Source organism: Esox lucius, chromosome 11 (genome assembly GCF_011004845.1).
Source record: "Esox lucius isolate fEsoLuc1 chromosome 11, fEsoLuc1.pri, whole genome shotgun sequence".
Taxonomy (NCBI): Eukaryota; Metazoa; Chordata; class Actinopteri; order Esociformes; family Esocidae; genus Esox; species Esox lucius.
In genome coordinates, this window is record NC_047579.1 from 48,570,879 (window position 1) to 48,590,874 (window position 19,996).

At 41.0% G+C, this 19,996-nt stretch overlaps 2 protein-coding genes across 2 annotated transcripts; one reads left to right on the top strand and one right to left on the bottom strand.

Moving 5' to 3' along the window:
• The first annotated feature begins 1,752 nt into the window (after window positions 1-1,752).
• Window positions 1,753-6,394, top strand: tefb (TEF transcription factor, PAR bZIP family member b). Its single transcript, XM_010896746.5, has 4 exons — window positions 1,753-2,010; window positions 2,586-3,014; window positions 3,265-3,482; window positions 3,769-6,394. The coding sequence occupies exons 1-4, from the start codon at window positions 1,887-1,889 to the stop codon at window positions 3,982-3,984; spliced, it is 987 nt and encodes a 328-aa protein (XP_010895048.1). The 5' UTR covers window positions 1,753-1,886; the 3' UTR covers window positions 3,985-6,394.
• A 5,316-nt stretch (window positions 6,395-11,710) lies between these two features.
• On the bottom strand, window positions 11,711-18,851 carry LOC105025785 (protein Tob2). Its single transcript, XM_010896745.5, has 2 exons — window positions 18,651-18,851; window positions 11,711-16,698 (listed from the first exon to the last, which is right to left on the bottom strand). The coding sequence occupies exon 2, from the start codon at window positions 16,448-16,450 to the stop codon at window positions 15,233-15,235; it is 1,218 nt and encodes a 405-aa protein (XP_010895047.1). The 5' UTR covers window positions 16,451-16,698; window positions 18,651-18,851; the 3' UTR covers window positions 11,711-15,232.
• Window positions 18,852-19,996: the final 1,145 nt, after the last annotated feature.

The following is a 19,996-nucleotide window of genomic DNA, read 5'->3' on the forward strand; positions in this document are numbered from 1 at the left end:
ATCGTCTGATAAGAACCGGGAAATGAGACTACAGTTGGCATGTAATCGCCATTGAAGATTAGGAAAACGTTGCCTGGTCTGACAAATGTATGCTGCGTCATGCAGCTGGTAGGGCTTAACGTGGTGTAAACTGCATGAAGCCATGGATATATCCTGCCTTCTGTCTACAGTGCAGGATGGTGGTGTAAGGAATGTTTACTTCGCACCTAGTAGGCCTCTCAATAATACCAACTGAGTATCAATTGAAATCCACAGCCAATCGAAGCCTTCTAGCTGACCATGTGCATCCGTTCATGAGCCCAGTCTACCTTTTTTGAAATGGGTACTTATAGCCGGAAAATGCACCATGTCACGAAGAACCTCTCAAGCTTGTTTGACAAACATGACAGGGACTTCAGTTCACGCCAATGGCTGGCACAGTCTCAATACAAGGTAGCTCACTGACCTGTTTCATTTTATACTAACTGTATTTTAACTTCAATAAGAATATGTACCACATTAATCCACCCACTTTAGAAACGCTTGTTTACTCTGTAAAGTTCAGATGTACTGTTTGTTTACTAATTGATGAGTTGAGCTGTTGAATATTAAGAACTGCAAGTATAGCATTCCATTTCTTAAAAAAATAAAATAATACTTAAGGTCAGACCTAGAACCACTGTAAACTGTCTGTGTAGAAAATGCCATTGCCCTTAGTCTAAAATAAAACTGGTGCACTATAACTAGATAGTATCAAACGTAATGTATCCACTGTGCCGGGTTTGTTACAGCATATTTTTGTTACAACTCCTGTTAAATTACTTGTGAATTGCAGTAGCTTTTTGTTTGTCGGGTCTGATGTGTGGTAGCGATGGAATGTGTTCAGTACATCGTGTTCCTGAACATCCTGCTAAACACACACACACACACACACACTGTCGTATTGTGGGCGTGCGTGCGTGCGTGCGTAAAATCCTGAAAATGCTTGCTAGTTGAAATATCAGAAACAGTTCTGTGAAAATGATATGAATTGACGTGCACGATACGGTGAATTGATTTTGCTGACATATAATCTAAACAAATGTAAAAAGTGTAACAGCATTGAACGATTGCGGCGGTTGTAGCAAAAATGTTACGGACACGCCAGCTGTTGTCCGCGTGCACGCGCTCTACAGCCGACAGCCTTGTGTTTGCACGTGCCATAACCACGCCACTCTGCGTCTTGTGCCTGGACGCCACACGTGTGTGTTGGAACACGTGTTTGGCAGTGCCACGAGTGGTGTGAGTTGTAATGGAAGAATGTGTTTTAAATATATACCGGTATTCTACAGGAACACTGAGACAAGATGGCATTATCTATTTCTGTCATACACAATCTACGATTTGATAACAATCAGAACAGTAGCTATGTCAAGAAGCACGCGTAAATTGCTCTCCTCCAATCCCAGATGTAAGGTGCTGTAGTAGACTATGTTTTCAGTGTAGATTATAATGTCTGAGCTGTCTAGTTAACTAGCATGAAGCCTCCAAAAACTAAAACGCACATTCCCTTGTCTTTATTGTTCTCTTCAGCCATGAATATGGTCTTTGATTATTTCCATACGAAGGTTTGAAACGGAGTGTTGCCCCGACCAATGAGCTCCAGAGGTGTTCTACTCTTTCTGCTTTGACTGGCTAGCCACGATTTTAACATGTCGACTGTGTACTATATAGGTGACCAATCCGCGCGGAGTATTTCGCGAGGAGGCGTAGCTTGTAGCTCATGAATAACCAAAACAGCGACGGAGTCGGTGGTGTTGTTTTTCCACATATTACATTTGTCAAACAGGTCTCAAAGCAACAGCGACTGAGAACTAGAGGAAGCGCTTGTCTTTGACGGCATTTGTCTACCACAATCGAAAATAAAAATGTCTGGGAAGAATACACTGAAGGCAGCTAGTGAGCCTATGCTGGGTACTCAGGAATCGTTCCCTTTTGTTTTGAAGAAGATTATGGACATTCCCCCACCTAATATTCTGGAAGGCGACGAAGGTAAGAGTGTCGATATTGTTGAGTTGAGAAATCCTTAACAGTGTTAGTTTATGTGCGCTGCATATATCTGATGAGTTCACTTGGCGGACAGGAACGGAGACGTAGTGTTTTAATGCGATTTTATGTACTATAAACATTGTTTCGACAATAGTAGTGTTTGATAATAGAGGACTAAAACAATTGTTAAAATCTGTTATGTATAGAGTGTATGGAATGGTAAAGGCAACCCTTAGTACATTGAGTGCTTTGCCAGTTTTCCCTGAGGCATGGAACTGAGTGAGAGAGAGAAAAAAAAACTAGTTCTCACACCTCCCTTGCTTGTCTTTGAGTCCTGCAGACAAACCATTGGGTATACAGTATGAATAAGCCAGTTACTTGCTTGAGAAAGACATTCATTTTGTTAGAGGCTGTGTTTTCTAGCATTTACCTTCGTTTTTACAGATGGATGATTCCAGCTCTCATTTCACCACTTTTTTTCAAACTGTTTTCCGTGACATGAAAATTAATTCTTTATTTACCATTTTACAATGGTGTTCACACCCGTCCCACTCATAATGCCACTGTTATCTCCACAGAAACGGAGAAGAAAAAGTTGCGCTCCGTCGAAAGCGGCGAGGCTGGAGCAGGCAGTGGCGGAACCAGGGGTGCAGGCAGTGGAGGGGTTTCTGCCTCCCTAACCCCTGCTATCTGGGAGAAGACCATCCCGTATGACGGGGAGACCTTCCACTTGGAGTACATGGATCTGGATGAGTTCTTGCTAGAGAACGGCATTCCAGTCAGCCTGGAGGAGGAACTGCAGAAGAGTCTGGACCAGGAAGACGACGAGGGGACCAGAACCCCTTCCCCGTCCGCAACCACAGTCACCTCTGACACAGAGACCGTCACGCTCACTCTAGAGCCAGCTAAACAAGAGGAGACAGAAGATGGAGCAGGAGATGAGAAAAATACTCTGGGGATATCTGAGGATGGATCAGCAGAGGTCCAGGTGTCTCAAAAGAAAGAAGGTAGAATATTGGGACTTAAATCAAAATATAAAAGATATGAAGTCAAATATATAAAAAAAAAAAAATAGTATTAATCTAGGGCTGACCGTTAGTGTATCCAATTGAAGAATCTAGCAAATGGATGAACCGTATGAACTACAGCCCTTTTAAGATGACAAAAACCAATACTTAACAGACAAACAACTTGGAAGTAAAGGTTTGTCCTTAGACGTGTAAGGATCATTAAATCACTCCCTTTGTCTCCCTCTAGAGGGCAAGTCTGCCGAACGACTCACTCCCACTCCCATCGACCCAGAGGACATTGAGGTAGACATCAACTTCCAGCCTGACCCCACGGACCTGGTGCTGTCCAGTGTACCCGGGGGGGAGCTCTTCAACCCACGCAAACACAAGTTCTCCGACGAGGACCTCAAACCACAGCCCATGATCAAGAAGGCGAAGAAGGTCTTTGTGCCCACTGAGCAGAAGGTATGGTGACCGATGACCATGGTGGTTGTGAAGATGGAGCCGGCTATTATGTTGTGGTCTCATAAGAGTTGTTGCAGTTGGCACTAAATTGTGATTGGTGGATGAGGGATTTGGTGTCACCGTTACACTGGTGAAAATTAGCAAACGCGTTATAAGCTTTTAAATATAAAGGCTTGTCCGGGGTTTGGTGTGAAAGATGGTGTCTTGTTTTCACAAAACAGGTTCTTCTTTTGTATTAAAATCCTCTACCGGTTCTGTTGTTTCCCTTTGTGTCTCATGCCCGCAGGACGATAAATACTGGTCTAGGAGGAAGAAGAATAACGTTGCAGCCAAGCGTTCACGTGACGCCCGGAGGCTGAAGGAAAACCAGATCACAGTGCGGGCTTCATTTCTGGAGAGGGAAAACGCTGCGTTGAGGCAACAAGTGGCTGAGCTGCGAAAGGACTTTGGCCGTTGCAAGAACATCATGTCTCGATATGAAGCCAAATACGGACCGCTGTAAGGGACAAACCTTACGCCTCGCAAAGCAAGAACACATGGAATCTGAATTGCACTGCTTTCATGGTGAACACCATGTCGAGTTCAAGATCCTCTCCGGCAGTAAAGTGGAGGCATGAATGCACAAAGTCCGAATGCCAGGCTACGGGAAAAGGCGAGGTGGAATCCAAGGATTGTGTAGGGCGGCTGGCTCCTACACGTACAGGGACACGGGATTACAGACACACAACATGTATCGTCTGGTGCCAGTCACCCTTCTTCTTATTACTGGCAAGGGAAGTCAGGGGAAGACACTACTGCTGGGGAAAAGGAGGGCTTAAAGTTACACACATTTATTAAGCATATTAAGGGGTGGTTTTGTGGACCACTGCATGAATATCAGTGTGAACAGTGAAAGGTGTCCACCAACCCTCCAGACCACCCCCCCCCACCCCCAACCCCCTCCCAGTTGGTGCAGTAACTGTTTTCTTCTGTTTAAATTTCTTGTGTGTAGGCTCTAAAGAAGGATATGTGAAGCCTAGATTTATTAGTAACAGGGCAGAGGAGGAACCAATGAACATGTTAATAGCAGAACGATGAAGGGTTGCCCCTCTGTGATCATACACAGGAGAAGATGAAGAGGATCGAGTAGATATTGGAAAGGGAGATTATTCCTATAGGGGGTTGTTAGCTCACAGTTCTTCCATCTGTGTTTGCCTTTTTACTTGTACCACACAATAAGGTGTGCGTATGTACATAGTCTTCTCCCTGCACCACCTAGATGCGTCCCTAGTTGTAACCTGGTTTTGTACCCTTCTAAAGCAACACACTGAGTGTAAAGACAAGATGGAGATGGGAGGACACTTTCTTTTCTACTATGGTGCATACAGTAGCAAGGGGAAAAACATGACGCACAAATGTAAGCAATGGTGTTTATATGAAAACCAACTTCAAATATCTGGCCAATTTTTTAATAGACTGTTACATTTATTTATTTTGATTTTTTTAAACGAGTAGGGAAGGAATTTTCTTCTCTCTGTTTGTCAGGACCCTTACTGGTGGAGGACTTTTGACTAGGATGTTTTTTTCCCATGGACCACCGCGGGGATGGGGCACCATATTAGTCCTCATGTAGGTTGTCTAGAATTGTAGCAAGACCCAAACATTTCTGCTATTACCTGCTCCTGGGTGTTGTAAATATTTGAACAGACCATGGTCTTTTTTCCAAACTGTGAGACAGTTATGTCAACACCTGTCTTCTTTTTTTAAAATCCTATTAAAATAATGTTATTCCTTATGTTTGCTGAATAGATATCATGGTCAGTGCTGTATTTATTATTATAATACATCTATTGATTGACATGCCACATGCTATATCTGATTTTATTTATTTTGAAGAAAAAAACAAACTAATCAGGGATCTCAGTGAATAAAAACAAAATGTTTGACAACTGTTCAACCAGAATATCACATGATTTCCTTTCAAACACATGGAAGATGTTTTACCTTTATGGAATTCTGGGAAATTGGGGTAAAATTGCACATAAAAGGCAGCTTAGTAACATTTGACAATAGAAAACTCAGTCAAGGTTTAGAGTCACCAGAAAAATTGGTTTGCCAAGGTGGCCATGCCTCCATTTATTGTTGTAAATACTACATATCAGACTGTTAAGGGACTCCATTTCTTAAAGGGGCAGTCTGCAGTTGAGAACAGTAACACACTAACCCAAACGTTTGGAGATAGCTAGAGAAATATAAACGCTCTCAAATTTCTAGACTGCGTTATGGATTATTGGCCTGGCCAACCTTATGTCAAAATGTGTTTGATATAGTGTTTGTTTACATCACAGGTGTCAAACCGATTCCACAAAGGGCTTAGTGTGGTGCAGGTAATTTGTTTTTATTCCTTTCAACTGGTGCCCAATACAGGCAGGTGAGGGGAGATCCTAACTAAGGTAAAAGTGAAAACCTGCAGCCACTTGGTCCTCTGTGAAACCTGTTTGACACCTGTGGTTTACATTGTTTCTGTTCAATGTTTGTAAACACTGTTCTCATTTTATTATGGGTTACAACAGATAAACTAATATTATAAAGTATTTACACAACAAATATTCATCATTTTCTGGGTATATATATAATTTATAAGGTATCCACTGCAATGTAGTGACGGCTGATTGCCCCTTTAAGTGTCTATTATTAATTTGTGCCCTTGTCTTGATTTTGTTTTTATAAGTACTACAAGAAATATGTGTGAATAATATACATTTTACTCATATGATAGACTGCATTCATAAATGTCTCAGTCATGTTTATCCATTAAGACTTCCAGTAATCCTGCTGCACGATATTAGGTAATGGTGTAATGTTTGCGTATGTTTTACACTAAGTGTACTTATGTCTATAAATTAAAGGATTAATAAAAACAATTTTAGTGATTTTGTTTCTACTGAAGTCACTGAGCTAAACATTTTGGCTTATAATAGCAGTAGAAACAATGAATAATTTTTTTGTAAAAAGCTGAGGGTCTGGAGAAATATAACCACTGTAAATACAAAAATCATATAGGTCTTTGAATACCACAGGTATTGCATGTCTTCAGGCTATTAATTTTTTAAACTTTAACATTGTTAACAAAGGATTAAAACAAGCATAGAATTTGAATGGACATTTTAGGTATTCATATTAATGTTTTTTGTTTTGTTTTTTTAAACTGTTCTTGCTTCTTAATTATGAGTTTTGTGGAGATTGATGAAAAAATCTATGTAATCCATTAAGTGACAATCCTTCAACTGTACGTTTAAGCTAGCTAGTTGTTGTTCCTGCATTAGTAAGTGCCCAGCTAACGGGTTATCATAAAGCAGTTGACTCCTATCTGATATCCGATAACAGTTGTTCTTATTTTGGGGTAGTTTACAAGAAGCTATGCAAACCATTTTTGTCATAAAAGGTGGAGTTAGCTAGCTAACCTATCTAGCTAGTTAATTTATGTCAGTAACATCGTTAGCTTTCCTGGTGAACGTCCAGTGGATGTCTGCTACATGGGGCCAAAAGCGTCTTTTTGACTTCTGAACCTAGACCTTGGGCATCACGGTTCATACGGCAATATACATATTGGGCAACGCAATATATTCGCAATATATTCACACAGTTGTTGTTGGGTCTAACTCTAGTGGAAGGGTGGCACATTACAGGCTTTTACAATTTCAAATTTGTTATTGCTGAAGCGAATCTTGCAAAATGGACAATTGTAGTTTTATTTATTACACTTACTCACACCAGGTAAGCCGATTGATAACCAATTTTCATTAGCAATCACGACCTGGCCAAAGGCATAACAGTGCCAGACAACACAAAGCTATAGACTACTCATAATAAATTATATACACTACAATGGCAAAGAAATAAAACTGGTCAGATCAATAAATCACATGTGGTGAACTTTTGTACAGAGATTAAGTGCATAAGCAGGTTTTGTAAAGGTGGAATAAGATGCTTAGCAGGTCAGATATTGTTTTTAAAGAGTGTTTTTAAAAAGTGTCATTAAGGCTGGATAAGGGAATGTAAAACGGTCCAACAGGGTAAATACTTATGCAATCCACAGTAAAAATGAACCAATAAACCTGCTTGAGAAAAACATACTTAAAAACATTCAAACTAGGTGTATTTTATATATACTTAATTGTTTTTGTTATTTATATTAAGATACAATTTCTGCTGCGGTTTTCAAACTGTAACCATAGAAGACGTGTGATGGCTGTAATGTATCTTGTAACATGCATATTAATAAAGTACAATAGAATGAAATGTGAGACATAGCCTTGATCTATCTTGAACAATTGACCAACTATGGTGCTTTTGAACCATGCTGCTGACAGGATGTAATGTGATTCTGGGTGACAAACAGGGAGCATAGCAAGAGTTATTCTACTTGCCTCATGGACGCAAACACTCACTCGGACACACATACACACCACGTTAGTTTTTCTGTTCTAGTTGGGAGCTGAAATACATCTTTCCTATACCCTATTTCTAAACATAACTCTTACCCTAGTATGAACCTCAATAATCGATAGTGCCTAAACCTGTAAGTAACACTATGTCCAATTGTAACTTTCACTCCAAGCTGTGAATTACATTTTTCCTAGACACAGCCATCATACCATGTGGGGACAGATTTTTTTAACACTTTTCCCCATTCAAAACGTTCATTGGAACTTGTGTTGAACCAAAGGGCATTTTATGTAAACTTGGACAGGAAGGGAACTGCTTGGGTATTATCATCAGGCCATTGATGATTTTGAAACAGCACCTGAGTTTTGTTGTGACTGGGGAAATACAGTGAACGGATAAAGCAGATCTTGTACCAACTCGAATACTCACTAATTAAACTGAATTCCAATAGTCCATCCTATATGGCACCAATATAATACTGCAAATAAAGTAGACATATATGACAAAAGGATTACACCTTTTGGCCTAAATGCATAGCCTTTAGTTAACGACTACAATATCCATACATCATGGTATCTGTGTGCTTGACATCTGCACAAGAAAAGCACGATCAAAATCCTACCATGAACCTACTTCACTCTGCTTAACATTTTTTTTTATTTGTCTGGGGTGACTTGTGGACCCACTGAAATGCTTGGTGGGTCCATAGTCCATGCAGCCAAAAAGTGAGCAGATATCTTACACCAATCTATCTTTAGAGACAAACCATTTATTAAACATTAAAATAATAAAAAATGCTGACAGTATCACTGGTGGGAGATGTTTTTCCTTCGTTGTTTGCTCTGTAGACCGGTCGAGTGTAATACATAAATTTTTTGGCTACATGTTAACATGATATTGGTCATTCGCTAGATTCAGCGTTTCAAAGAGGCTAGTTTCAATTTAGACCTAAATCTGTTTTCAAATCTATGGGGAGACTTGACAATTGCTGTCTAGCTATTTCATAATCACATAATATCAAACTAATGAAGCTGTCTACCTTTCCAATAATCTACTTGAACTGTGAACAGCAGTGTGTGCATAACTTGCTGCTTGCTGATTGTTGAAAGATGAGGTAGGATCCTGGGCAGGTTGTCATTGTTTTGCTAATCATTGTCTGCATTGAAGGAGGACTGGTTTCTCCTTTGCTTGGCAGACAATTAGCTTTGGTACTAACGCCTCTCTGTTCTTTTGTTTGTTTTTCAGCTGTATGCAATCTTGTCATCAGTACTGTTAAGGGAAGACTGGACAACTCAGTAGAACTGTTTCACAAGTAAGGATAGAGAGGAAGGTTCCTTGCCACTCTCTTGATTGTCTTACCTATGTTTATTATTAGCATTAATATTTTATATAATGTTCTACAACATTTGTGGAGTACAACCTTACCGAACACAGCAGCGTAGGTCCTCAGCCAGGCCGTTATACCATGTCTGGTATACCTACAGGATGGTACCACTTCCTTATTGTCCTGCTTTGTGCCTGGTACCTAGATTAAAATTAGATTATTCTAACTTCTTTTATTCTAAAACGTACAGGTCTATATTAGACCTACATTAAGTGTTTCTACTGCTACTTTAAGCCAGTATTAATGCTTCAATTGTGCTTAAAATATCAGCCGAATGCAAGAGACTAATTTTGTAGGACACACACAACTTTGGAAATGTCTTTCCTTCGGGGAACACACCAAAACAAAACATTCCCATTTCAAATCCTTTTCTCTAACCCTAAAGATAACTCTAAAAACCCACTCCATTCCTCAATTTTTAATAACCCTAAACCTAACCTTTAAACCAAAAACGTTTTTTAAATGTATGTTGAATGTTTCCATTCACACACAACTACGGTAAACCATGGACACATTCACCTTCTGAGGCCTACTGCCCCTGACACATCCCCATCAGTATTCCAGTGCAGCGCTAGATGTTGTATAATGATCACAACACACAGAAGAGCAGCCGTTGCATAACCACAGACTCAGAGAAAGGGGAAATAAGGACTGGGAATAGAGGCGAGCACATGGGAGGGATGAGTGGGGAATGTGATGGGATAGAGAGCAGATAGACAAAGGAGCAAAATAGGAATTTGGCAGAGATTAAGGGGAAGATAAGAGGGGAAATGAGTAGGGGAATTAGATGTCGTGAGTGGGTGTGAGATGAAGCAAAAGAGCCAAGGATGAGCTGACCAAGCATGTTAATGCCAAACGTCGACACACAATCAGAGAACAGTGTTTAATGCAGTCACGAAAGGGAGCATGCAAACATGACAGATACCAACTTAGTCAAATGCATGGGCAGTGTTTCTAGGTGATGAAACCTGAGGTAATTTTTGTGTGGCGTGGTCGAGTTCGTGAAATTAGATTTTTGAGAATATCACACCTGATGTCGTTTGCAAAACTCCTCACTGTAAAACAACCACATTTGCTGACAAGCGTTACTTGCATACACAATTACATGGAATTATTTTTCGAGTTACTTGCATAAACACAATTACATGGAATTATTTTCCACTAGTTTGCATAAACACAATTACATGGAATTATTTTCCAGTTTAAGAATTGGACGGTGGCCTTTGGGGTTACGACTTCTAGTTTAAGAAGTCCTGCCCTACACTGACAAATAAAACAGGTTCAAATCAGAAACCTCGGTTGGCAGCATCCACAAAAAACATTTAAGCCTTTACCATACCATATAACAACTGTAAGTCAACACAATACATGGCAGCAATAAAAGGACCCGTTTCAAGGTCGTTATTCCACTACCTAAGCTTGCCAAAGTGACCAAGCCAAAGGACCGCCACCCAATAGCATACCCTACAGTTATAAGTCCTGAGCAGCAAGTCATGGATCACCTGACCATCATACCAGTCCTCCTGGACCCAAGTCACATATGACCCCACGGCCACCACACCACTGTATCCCACAGGGACAAGAGACTACAGCTTGGCTTTCCTCATCTGTCGCCTTAAAGCTCATTAGAAAGCGGGAAGAATTGAGACTGGACCCCAGATTGAAAGGGTAGGCTCACCAAGAGAGGGCGTAGCCCCTTACATGGAGTAGCTGTATGCATGGCAATATGCCTCAACATGCACATCCATGAACCTAAAACCAACCACACTACATTCCACAGTGGTACCTTACAAACATCTACAGATGCACCGCTGAGAACATACTCTGGCTGCATCTTTGCCCGGTACCACAGTTGTACTGTCCTCAGTTGTGTGGTTGTTTGGTCAACCTGACACCCTGCCTGCCCTTTGTCCACATGGTACTGTATACATGTCACAAATATCCTCATGGACCGCAGCCATTCCTGTCATCGGCTCTTTGCACTGCTACCGTTTTTTTTATTTTTTTTTAGAGATGGGTCAGGAGCAATCACAGAATATCACATTAGATAACTGCCTGTGAATTAGTTTCTTTTTGCAAACAATCATACACTTTTCATAGACTCACTCTCTCACACACTCCAGATATTTACATACTGTATGTCCTGTTTACTAGGTTTGTGTTTTCAAATTGTTCTTGTGTGGACTCATTTATATTACTTTATTTAACCAACTCCTCTGTTTAGGCACCAATACAAAATCCTTCCGCATCAAACATACTTAAATAGACAGTCACTACATTTTTGTTCCACAGGAGAACAAATTAGGGATCAAGTTAGCTCTTATCTGACTCTTCATAATGATAATTACACCAAGACACACTATGTAAGTATGCTTGATAAACTGAAACAGACAAAAATGACGACAGGAGAATGTGATTATTTTCCATGCGTATTTTTGCCATTCTGTTTTATTACAAACTTAAAAAAAGAACTTGATACAATAAGAAACTGCAGTAGTAAGTCCCCGTTCCCACAGGGAGCACAGAAAACAGGTCATTGCATTTCAGTAGTGTACAGGGTGTGCAGATCAGATACAAAATAGGAAAACTATAACAATATACAGGCAAAAAAAAAGAAAGCACTATATTAATAAATCTGACTTTGAATTATATCCATTTATTCTTTAATGTTAAATCTTACATAGAAAATAAATTTATTACAACATATTGCAAAGTGCCAAATTAAATACACACGGATATAAGCAAAATAATATAAAAAACTGTTTTCCCCTCAGTTTGATTCTATCCTGGTTGTAGAGCAGCCTATGGTGTAGATAAAACCAAAACACAAGGCTTTTGAATTACAATAGAGAGGATATTGTAATGTGTTACACCTAATACAAGATGTATCCCAACAACTAGCTTCTTTAAAACAACTTAAGCACTCTGTCCACCCAAAGTGACCAAAAAGCTAATGTTGTGAAACCATGTGCATACACTTTCCTAGAACTCATGACAGTAAAAGTAGTGCTGTCCACATCCCTCAGATGTCGGATTCTTGGCCTTCCATTGGCAGGCATTGACCAGAGTGTTGCTTCTAACCCAGAACTTTTAAGGATTTTGGAAACCAAAAATCTCACGAGTGAACAAACAAATAAAACAATATAGCTACATCCATCTCTAGGCTGTCCACCTCCAGGATTGACCAGGGACTGATCATAATTTAGTCACATTCACAGCATATTCATTGACTCTCCTCATCCCTAAACCCGCTTGTAAAACTGAAAACATACCGGGGGGAAAAAAAATCTATAGAGATTATTTTGAGGTTGAAAAGGGTTAAGAACCCACAGATGGAGTTCTAGAATATGGCATTAGTTACACATTGCACTAGACCAGTGTCAGTGTCTGTGTGAGTAAAGACAGTCTGAGTTATGGCTATAGTAGCAGAAGCAGGGGATTGTTACCACAAATGGATGTGAGGGGAATACTCAACAAGGATTAGACTCCAGGAATGGATTCTTAGCTTCCCCTTGTTTTGGGAGAATGGAATTGGCAGCCATTTGAGTCACAGTAGGACTGTTCAGGCACACAAATAAAGGGTAGGAGTACAGAGCTTAAACCAAAGTGTATGGCACTGGAAAAATACATCGCTGGAATAGGAATGAATAACAGGCATGACCAAGGTGTCAGCACTTACGGGGATATGTGGGTCGTTTTGGTTTTTAAGAGGATGAATTAAGGAGGGACAGGAATCTTTCGCAAGTGTTTTCAAACTGCCCTTAGAACACAGACAACTGAGAACTATGCCTTCAGACTTTCCATCACCCACTGTAAACATTCGTCTCTGAAACTCTCCCAAAACCCAATTTAACAGATTACATTTACCCGTCTTTTATTGGACAAACTCTGTACAAGGTACAATACACATTCAATACTTTATTTTTTACATCTATATTTTGTCTCAACTTGCATATATATTCATTGTTATTTCTGTAAAAAATAACTTCAGCACATAAGAAACCGAACAAAGGAAATCTAAACATAAGAAATGTATACATACTAGGGTTACAGTACATATATCTCTTAAGTTTTACAAATTATCATTATTTTTGCAAAACACACAGGAAAAATATAGAAAAATGTAAATAAATTACAAACAAAATGTAAAAATGCACCCTTTCCTAAACAAATACATGTATAAAGAGATGTCAGCCACACCTGCCAACCCCTGGAAACCAAGAAAAGTAAATAAAAATGCGCATGACTGCATCCATGCATATGACCACCTGTCACAAATGCCAGTGTGAGTGCAGGTCAAGGGTCCTCCGGTCACCGTAAACACACAGGCACAATCTAGAAAACATTTAGACGACGCCAGGGCCGCTTCCCCTTCGCTTCCCATTTTATCAGAATACAAATCTATTATAAATCTCATCTTGACAGAACTGAAATGTCTCAGCCGAAATAGCTTTAAAATAATGGGCCTGTACATTTTATTTTTATGTTTACCTCTGGCTGGGGCGGGGTGCGTGGCCTCTATAGCTCAAGAATATAAAGTGCTGGATTGGCTCAAAAGGAAAGGTGAGGTTAGGCAGCTGCCTGAACCCTGACCTACCAGATCCCTCTATTAAATATATGGAGCCGGGATATCACCACTGTCAATGGGAATGGTCTAACATGGCATCAAAAAACCAAAGATTTGGGTAACATTCATCGTCCTGGAAATTGAAAACAAAAACAACAGCTTTCATTATATGATTCTGGTGGCCTGGAGTAGCAACGTCAACAGAGATTGGAGCAAGGTAGCTAGCCTGAGCCTCTGGCTGCAATGCCACTGATGCTCTACAGAGACGTGCTCCGGGTTTTAAAGTGTCCGTCTAAAGCTACTGCACCCAAGATGCCAGAAGTGGTAAAACCTCATGGATGCCCCCGTCATGCCAGCCTTTACTCCTCTCCTCATGGATGCCCCCGTCATGCCAGCCTTTTCTCCTCTCCTCCCTCCCTCGCCTTCTCCTTTCCCTGCAGAGTAGGACCTCTCCTTCACAGTCAAAGTCAAGCTAAGCCATTTATCACAATCCCCGCTGCTTAACTCCATCCCATCCCCCACTAACAACACCCGTTCACCTTCACACACTGCTGACTGGTTTCAATATACCGTGTGTGTGTGTGTGTGTGTGCGCACGCAAGCGGTGCGTTCAGAAAGATTAGTATGTCATTATATCCTCACGTTCACAAAGGTCTGCTGACCTTCCCAGCAGTAATTTTTCCTGTCGTGACAGATACATTTCCTCAAACCCTGCACTTCACACCCTTTATTTCCCCTAGACTACAGAGGTTCCCCATGTTAGCAAGTTCCATGGACACAATTCAGGGCTTGTGAGTGGCAAATACTGATACCTCAAGCCAAACAGATTCAGACACTGGGATTCAAGGCTTGAGTAACTGGCCCACAATATTAATGATGAGTCTGGACTATAAGCCACAGGACAGAACATTTAACACTTGTTAGCACGACAGGACTTCACAGAAAAACGGCACAATCCCGCTTTGCATTTGGCCGGGGAGTGCCAAGCTTTCCAAAGCCTTCTTACAGAACATCGGTCCAGTTTCACAGCGTGACAGTGCAAAATATAATTAACAGATACAGCTGTCAACAGCCCAAAGCTAAAGAGCATTTTACTCTGTTGAACATTCAATGGGGGAAAAAATGTCTGTGCAATAGGACGCTGGTCACTCCTCAGGTCAGAGAGAAACTGAACTCAAAATCCTCAAAGAAATCTGAACAGTAAAAACCATATGGGAATAACGATAATGAAATACATATTGGAGGTTGTTGTAATAAAATTAATTATACGCTGTAGTATCAGTAAGAACGATTTTAGAAAAGGAAAAAAAAAAAAAAGTGTGTGCATTACTGCCCTACTACTGCAACAGCAATACTAATCATAAGAAAGGCTTAGTTGGCCAGCACCACAGGCTGGAAGGCCTGGCTAGGATATTGCAGGTTATACCCTCCAATCCCCTCCACAAACGAGGGCTTCTCCATGTAAGCGATTCCACCGCTGCCACCAATGACGCCGACTGCTGGGCCCGGTGGGGGGCTGGAGAACGGGTCAAAGGAGGGGTGGGAGTGGCCAGAGTGAGGAGGCTGGAAGGGACTGGCGTGTGGCGGCATGGGCAAAGTGTCGGTGTCAAAGTAGAGGGGCCCTGGGGATGCTGGGTAGACAAACTCTTTGGCATTAGGGGAGAGCTGGCTGGGGATCTGACCCCCCAGGGAGTGCAGAGAGAGGGACAGAGGCTTGTGTTTCAGCAGCCCTGGGGGAGAGATGTTGGTGGGGGATCGTGAGAGCATCCTCTGTGGCGGGGGCCCACCCACACCCGCGCTGCCGGACGATCCCGAACCGCCAGACTTCTTCATCTTAGTGGAGCCAAATTTAGTGGCAGCGAAACTGGCCGTGGTGAAGGTGATGGGCTGCGGCAGTGGACGGGCGCCTGGCAGTGTGGCCGTCGGCGGCGGCTGAGCAGGGGGGTAGGGGAGTCCGCTCGGAGGGGAGGGTGTGGCCGTGTTGGAGGAGTGGGCCGTCGGGTTTGTGGGGGTGCTGGAACCAGGGTAGCTGAAAAGCACAGGGCAGGAGGAGCCCGACAGAGGAGTGGGCGAGCTGGAGAGGGAAGGGAGTAGGACTGGAGATACCTGACCTCCGATTGGAACAAACACCTGTGCCTCAGGGTTGAACCCTAAGCTCTTTGTTTCCTCTACCTCCATGTCTCCTTTATTTACACCACTCACCCCTTCCACCATTTCACCCTCCCCGCCTAAGCTGGGTGAATCCTCCAAGTACAACACCTTAACAGCTCCCTTCTCCCCGATTTGGTAGGACACCTCGTAGGGGTCAATCCACACACTCAGCTCTGGGGGGACATTGGCTCGCACCTCCTCTGTGTCCAGTCCACTTCTCCTGGCAGCTAGTTCTACTAACGGGTCCCTGGGGGCCCCTAGGTGCAGGCAGCGGAAGGCAGAGCCCCGCAGAGGAGCTTCAGGGTACCAGTGGCCTTCATAACGTGACACCAGTATCCGCTCTAACTCCTCCCCGAATAGGTCGGCACGGCGACGGGGTAGTTTGTTATACAGGTAGGATACGATAAAGTTCAGCGCCACTTTCACCTCTAGGTGCATGACTGTACCAAGCAGTCTGGATAGCAAAGTCCTCAAATCAAGTGTTGACGATGAGGCAACACAACACCGGAACGGTTACCTCGAACTCTATGAGTGTTTTCACCCCCTCTACATGTAATGCAGGCGGGGTTGAAGTCAAGCAGAATATTCAAACCCTTTCCTGGTTGGTCAGCATGGACAGACTTGGTGACCAGGGAGATCTTCCAATTTTTTTTTTTACTTGCAAGATACTGAGATCTAGAATCCAGCTGGGGAAGAAAGAAAACAAGTGGTTAGTTCTAGGGAGGTGGATTGAGACCAAATAGGTTTCAACAGAAGGCATAGTGAGAGTGAATTGGTTAGCAGGCCAGCATTAAGAGGATGTAACAGATGCAGTGATCAAGGCAGAAATCCATGATAATCTGCAATCCTTCAGCTGTTGCTGGACTACTCAGGATTACACAATTGGAGGAAGTACAAAATCAATCAGAAAGACAAGAGTGGGAGTGAAAGTAGGCTGTGGGTTTCCAGTTCCCATCTAAGCACGTATAGCGGTGACTGCATTCTGTAAAATGGCAGGGCACTAGCTATAGTGCATGAAGAACACCATTTCCCACCATGCAATACCATTAACATCATCACAACGCGTGCAATGAATAGTCCACCTACGCACCATAAACATTGCCCTCACACACACACACATCTGGCACAAGGTGGGTTTCAGAAGCCAGGATTACCCAGCAAGCTAAATCTGACAATTGTATATGTAGTTGAGCACTACAAGAACATAGACATGTATGCATCAAGAAAGATAAATAACTGTGGCTCAGCTAAGGTGGATTGGTATACGGTGATCATTGTTGATTTGAGATATAGCCACTGTTTGCAGGCTAAATATTGCACATATAGCTACACGGTCAAAGATCCCAATAAATGAACTGACTTGGCTGGTTATTAGCATGATGTTTTACTTTTTTTAAATATAGAAAGAAAACTTAGAGAGGTGTGAAACCATACCATAGTAAATGTTTGGGATATAGAAAACACAGATGTCTACTATAGCATTTAGAAGCAACACCAGACTTGACTCTTACCTTTAAAAAAGAAATCTGAAAACCATTGATAATGAGGTTGACCGTTAATCTTCCACAAGCATTAACCATGATACATATTTCCATTATTCAAGGGCATTCCAACAAACAATTTTTTCAAGCCTTACGTAGCAGTGTCGAACCTCACATCGATCAAAATGGATTCTAGTTGTTATTTTTGGCATATTCATTTATTTCATTGTGCATATTCATACTATACAATGCAACGCTGTTAAATTATGAAGATGTGTCTATCAAATGTTTGTTTATCATGATTGTGCATTACTACTAAGTATACTACTACAAACACTAGGTTACATGGTGTAATACGATGAAACAGTTGCTGCCATATTGTTTACAGTAAACCATCCGAACGATAAAGCACTTATTGTAAAATTGTAGCATGCTTTATCAAACCAATAGTAACATTTCCTATAGTAACAAATAAGGCATACCTTATTGATTCAATTATCAAGAAAAAAGTAGCAACCGGGGATGTTAGTAGTAAGGAGCGTGAAGACAATTTCTACAATATGTACGCATATTTTATTTTGGCAAGCAGAGTAGTCTACATTTAAGCATATATTTAAGCAATGTCAATAAGTAGCGTACGATTTCAAAATGCTGTGGGAAGCCTATTTGCCAATAATTACCTCTCCGCGATGACATTCTCACAATTCAGCGGAAATGTGACACTTAATGCCATCTTTCTAACAAACTGGATGCCTCTAGAAATGAACCATGTCAACAAATTATAAGTGACTAATGAACTGGTGAATGTTGCATGTCAGTATACCGACCCAAGAGCAGAACTACGAATAAGTTATCCTGCTCGAAAATACCAACCATCAGGAGGACACAGCTGCGTGAGACGAATAAATACAACTTGACTTCCAAAAGAGTTTAAGTGATTCTCACTAAAAACAACATCAGAATCTAAAATGGTTGACAGAACCCATTACAGATTCAGTTCCTCGACAAGAAGTGCATTTTTAGAGGATAGTGCAAAAACCACCCTTCGATTCGACCCAGGACCCACTATATCTTAGCAAATAAGACGTACCGTTACACGGCTGATGAATAAAAATGTCAGTGCCATATGTTTATATGCAGACGCTGTGTATACTTACTGGTGCAGCTTGAGTTCCGTCCCTGCGCTTTTATTTCCAGCTTTTATAGTGAATTCGAAAATGATCTGGCATTCAACGTAAGTGTTTAAAGATGGATATGTCATGTGTTAAACATATCTTAAAACGTATGATCTAGATCCTCTTATCACAACCGACAGGTTTGAATGACACAGCCTACGAAAACTTTACTGTTTGGCAACCTTGCGCATTTATACAGTAGCATTTCGCCCACTCCCCCCGTTCTGTGACGTTGGTCTGAATAGGGACTACTTTATTGATATTATCGTAATGTAATATAACAAAAAAGCGAAAATACGCATATAGGAGATAGAGGTCGACTTAATAAGCATACTGTTTAAACATAAAGTATATGGAATAGGCAAAATGATTTGTTCAAAATTCTAAATGTAAGTAAATATGTTTGACCGAATTGCTATGGTTGTATACAGTAAAATATATTTTCTATATTGTCCCAACAAATTGACATCCATGTTTTAGGAAGCGGCATCCTAGTTTAGTTGGCGAATGGATATTTGTGACTCCAAATGAGTACTGTGCCATTGCTAAAAATATAAGCGATGATAGCAACAGAGTATCTATTGGCTGTGATGGGGGAGGACTCGTTGTTTATTGGGCTGCAAGGGTGTCCAGTCAGCAAGTCAAGTGATATTACGTTTAGCAGGAATTGTGGGTAATGTTGTTCCACAAAATATAGGCTAGATTCAGGATCGAAAAGTGATTAACAATATTTGTTTAAACTTCTTAGTGAAACTATGGTGATGGATGTGATAATTTGAAAGTTCATTATTTTTCTTTGGTTTGGTAAAAATATACGGGATATTAGCAAGCAAGTTTATTTGTAGCACAATTCATACAGTGAAGCAATTCAATGTGCTTTACATAGAAAAATATATGAAAGTACAATAACATAAAAACAAAGACTCAAATGAAAACATCAAAGCAAATGAATACATCATAATAAATAAAAAATACAATAAGAAAACATATAAAGATTAAAAGTGGGAAGCTATAAGGCTAACGATTAAAAGTGGGAAGCTATAAGGCTAAACAGTTTGTTTGAGTTTAAGTGCTCAGGCACGTGAGAACAGAAGTGTTTTTAACCTGGATTTAAAAATGTATACGTCTAAGATCTTCTGGTAGTTTATTCCAATTTTGTACAGCATAAGTGCTAAACGCAGCTTCTCCATGTTTAGTTTGGACTCTGGGCTATTAATGTAACGTAATGTAATTACGTAAAAGCATACAAATAATTTGTATCAGTAAAACTGTATCCTTAAAAAGAGTGCATAAACGGTATGGTGCATATGTGGCTAGTTTATTCAGAG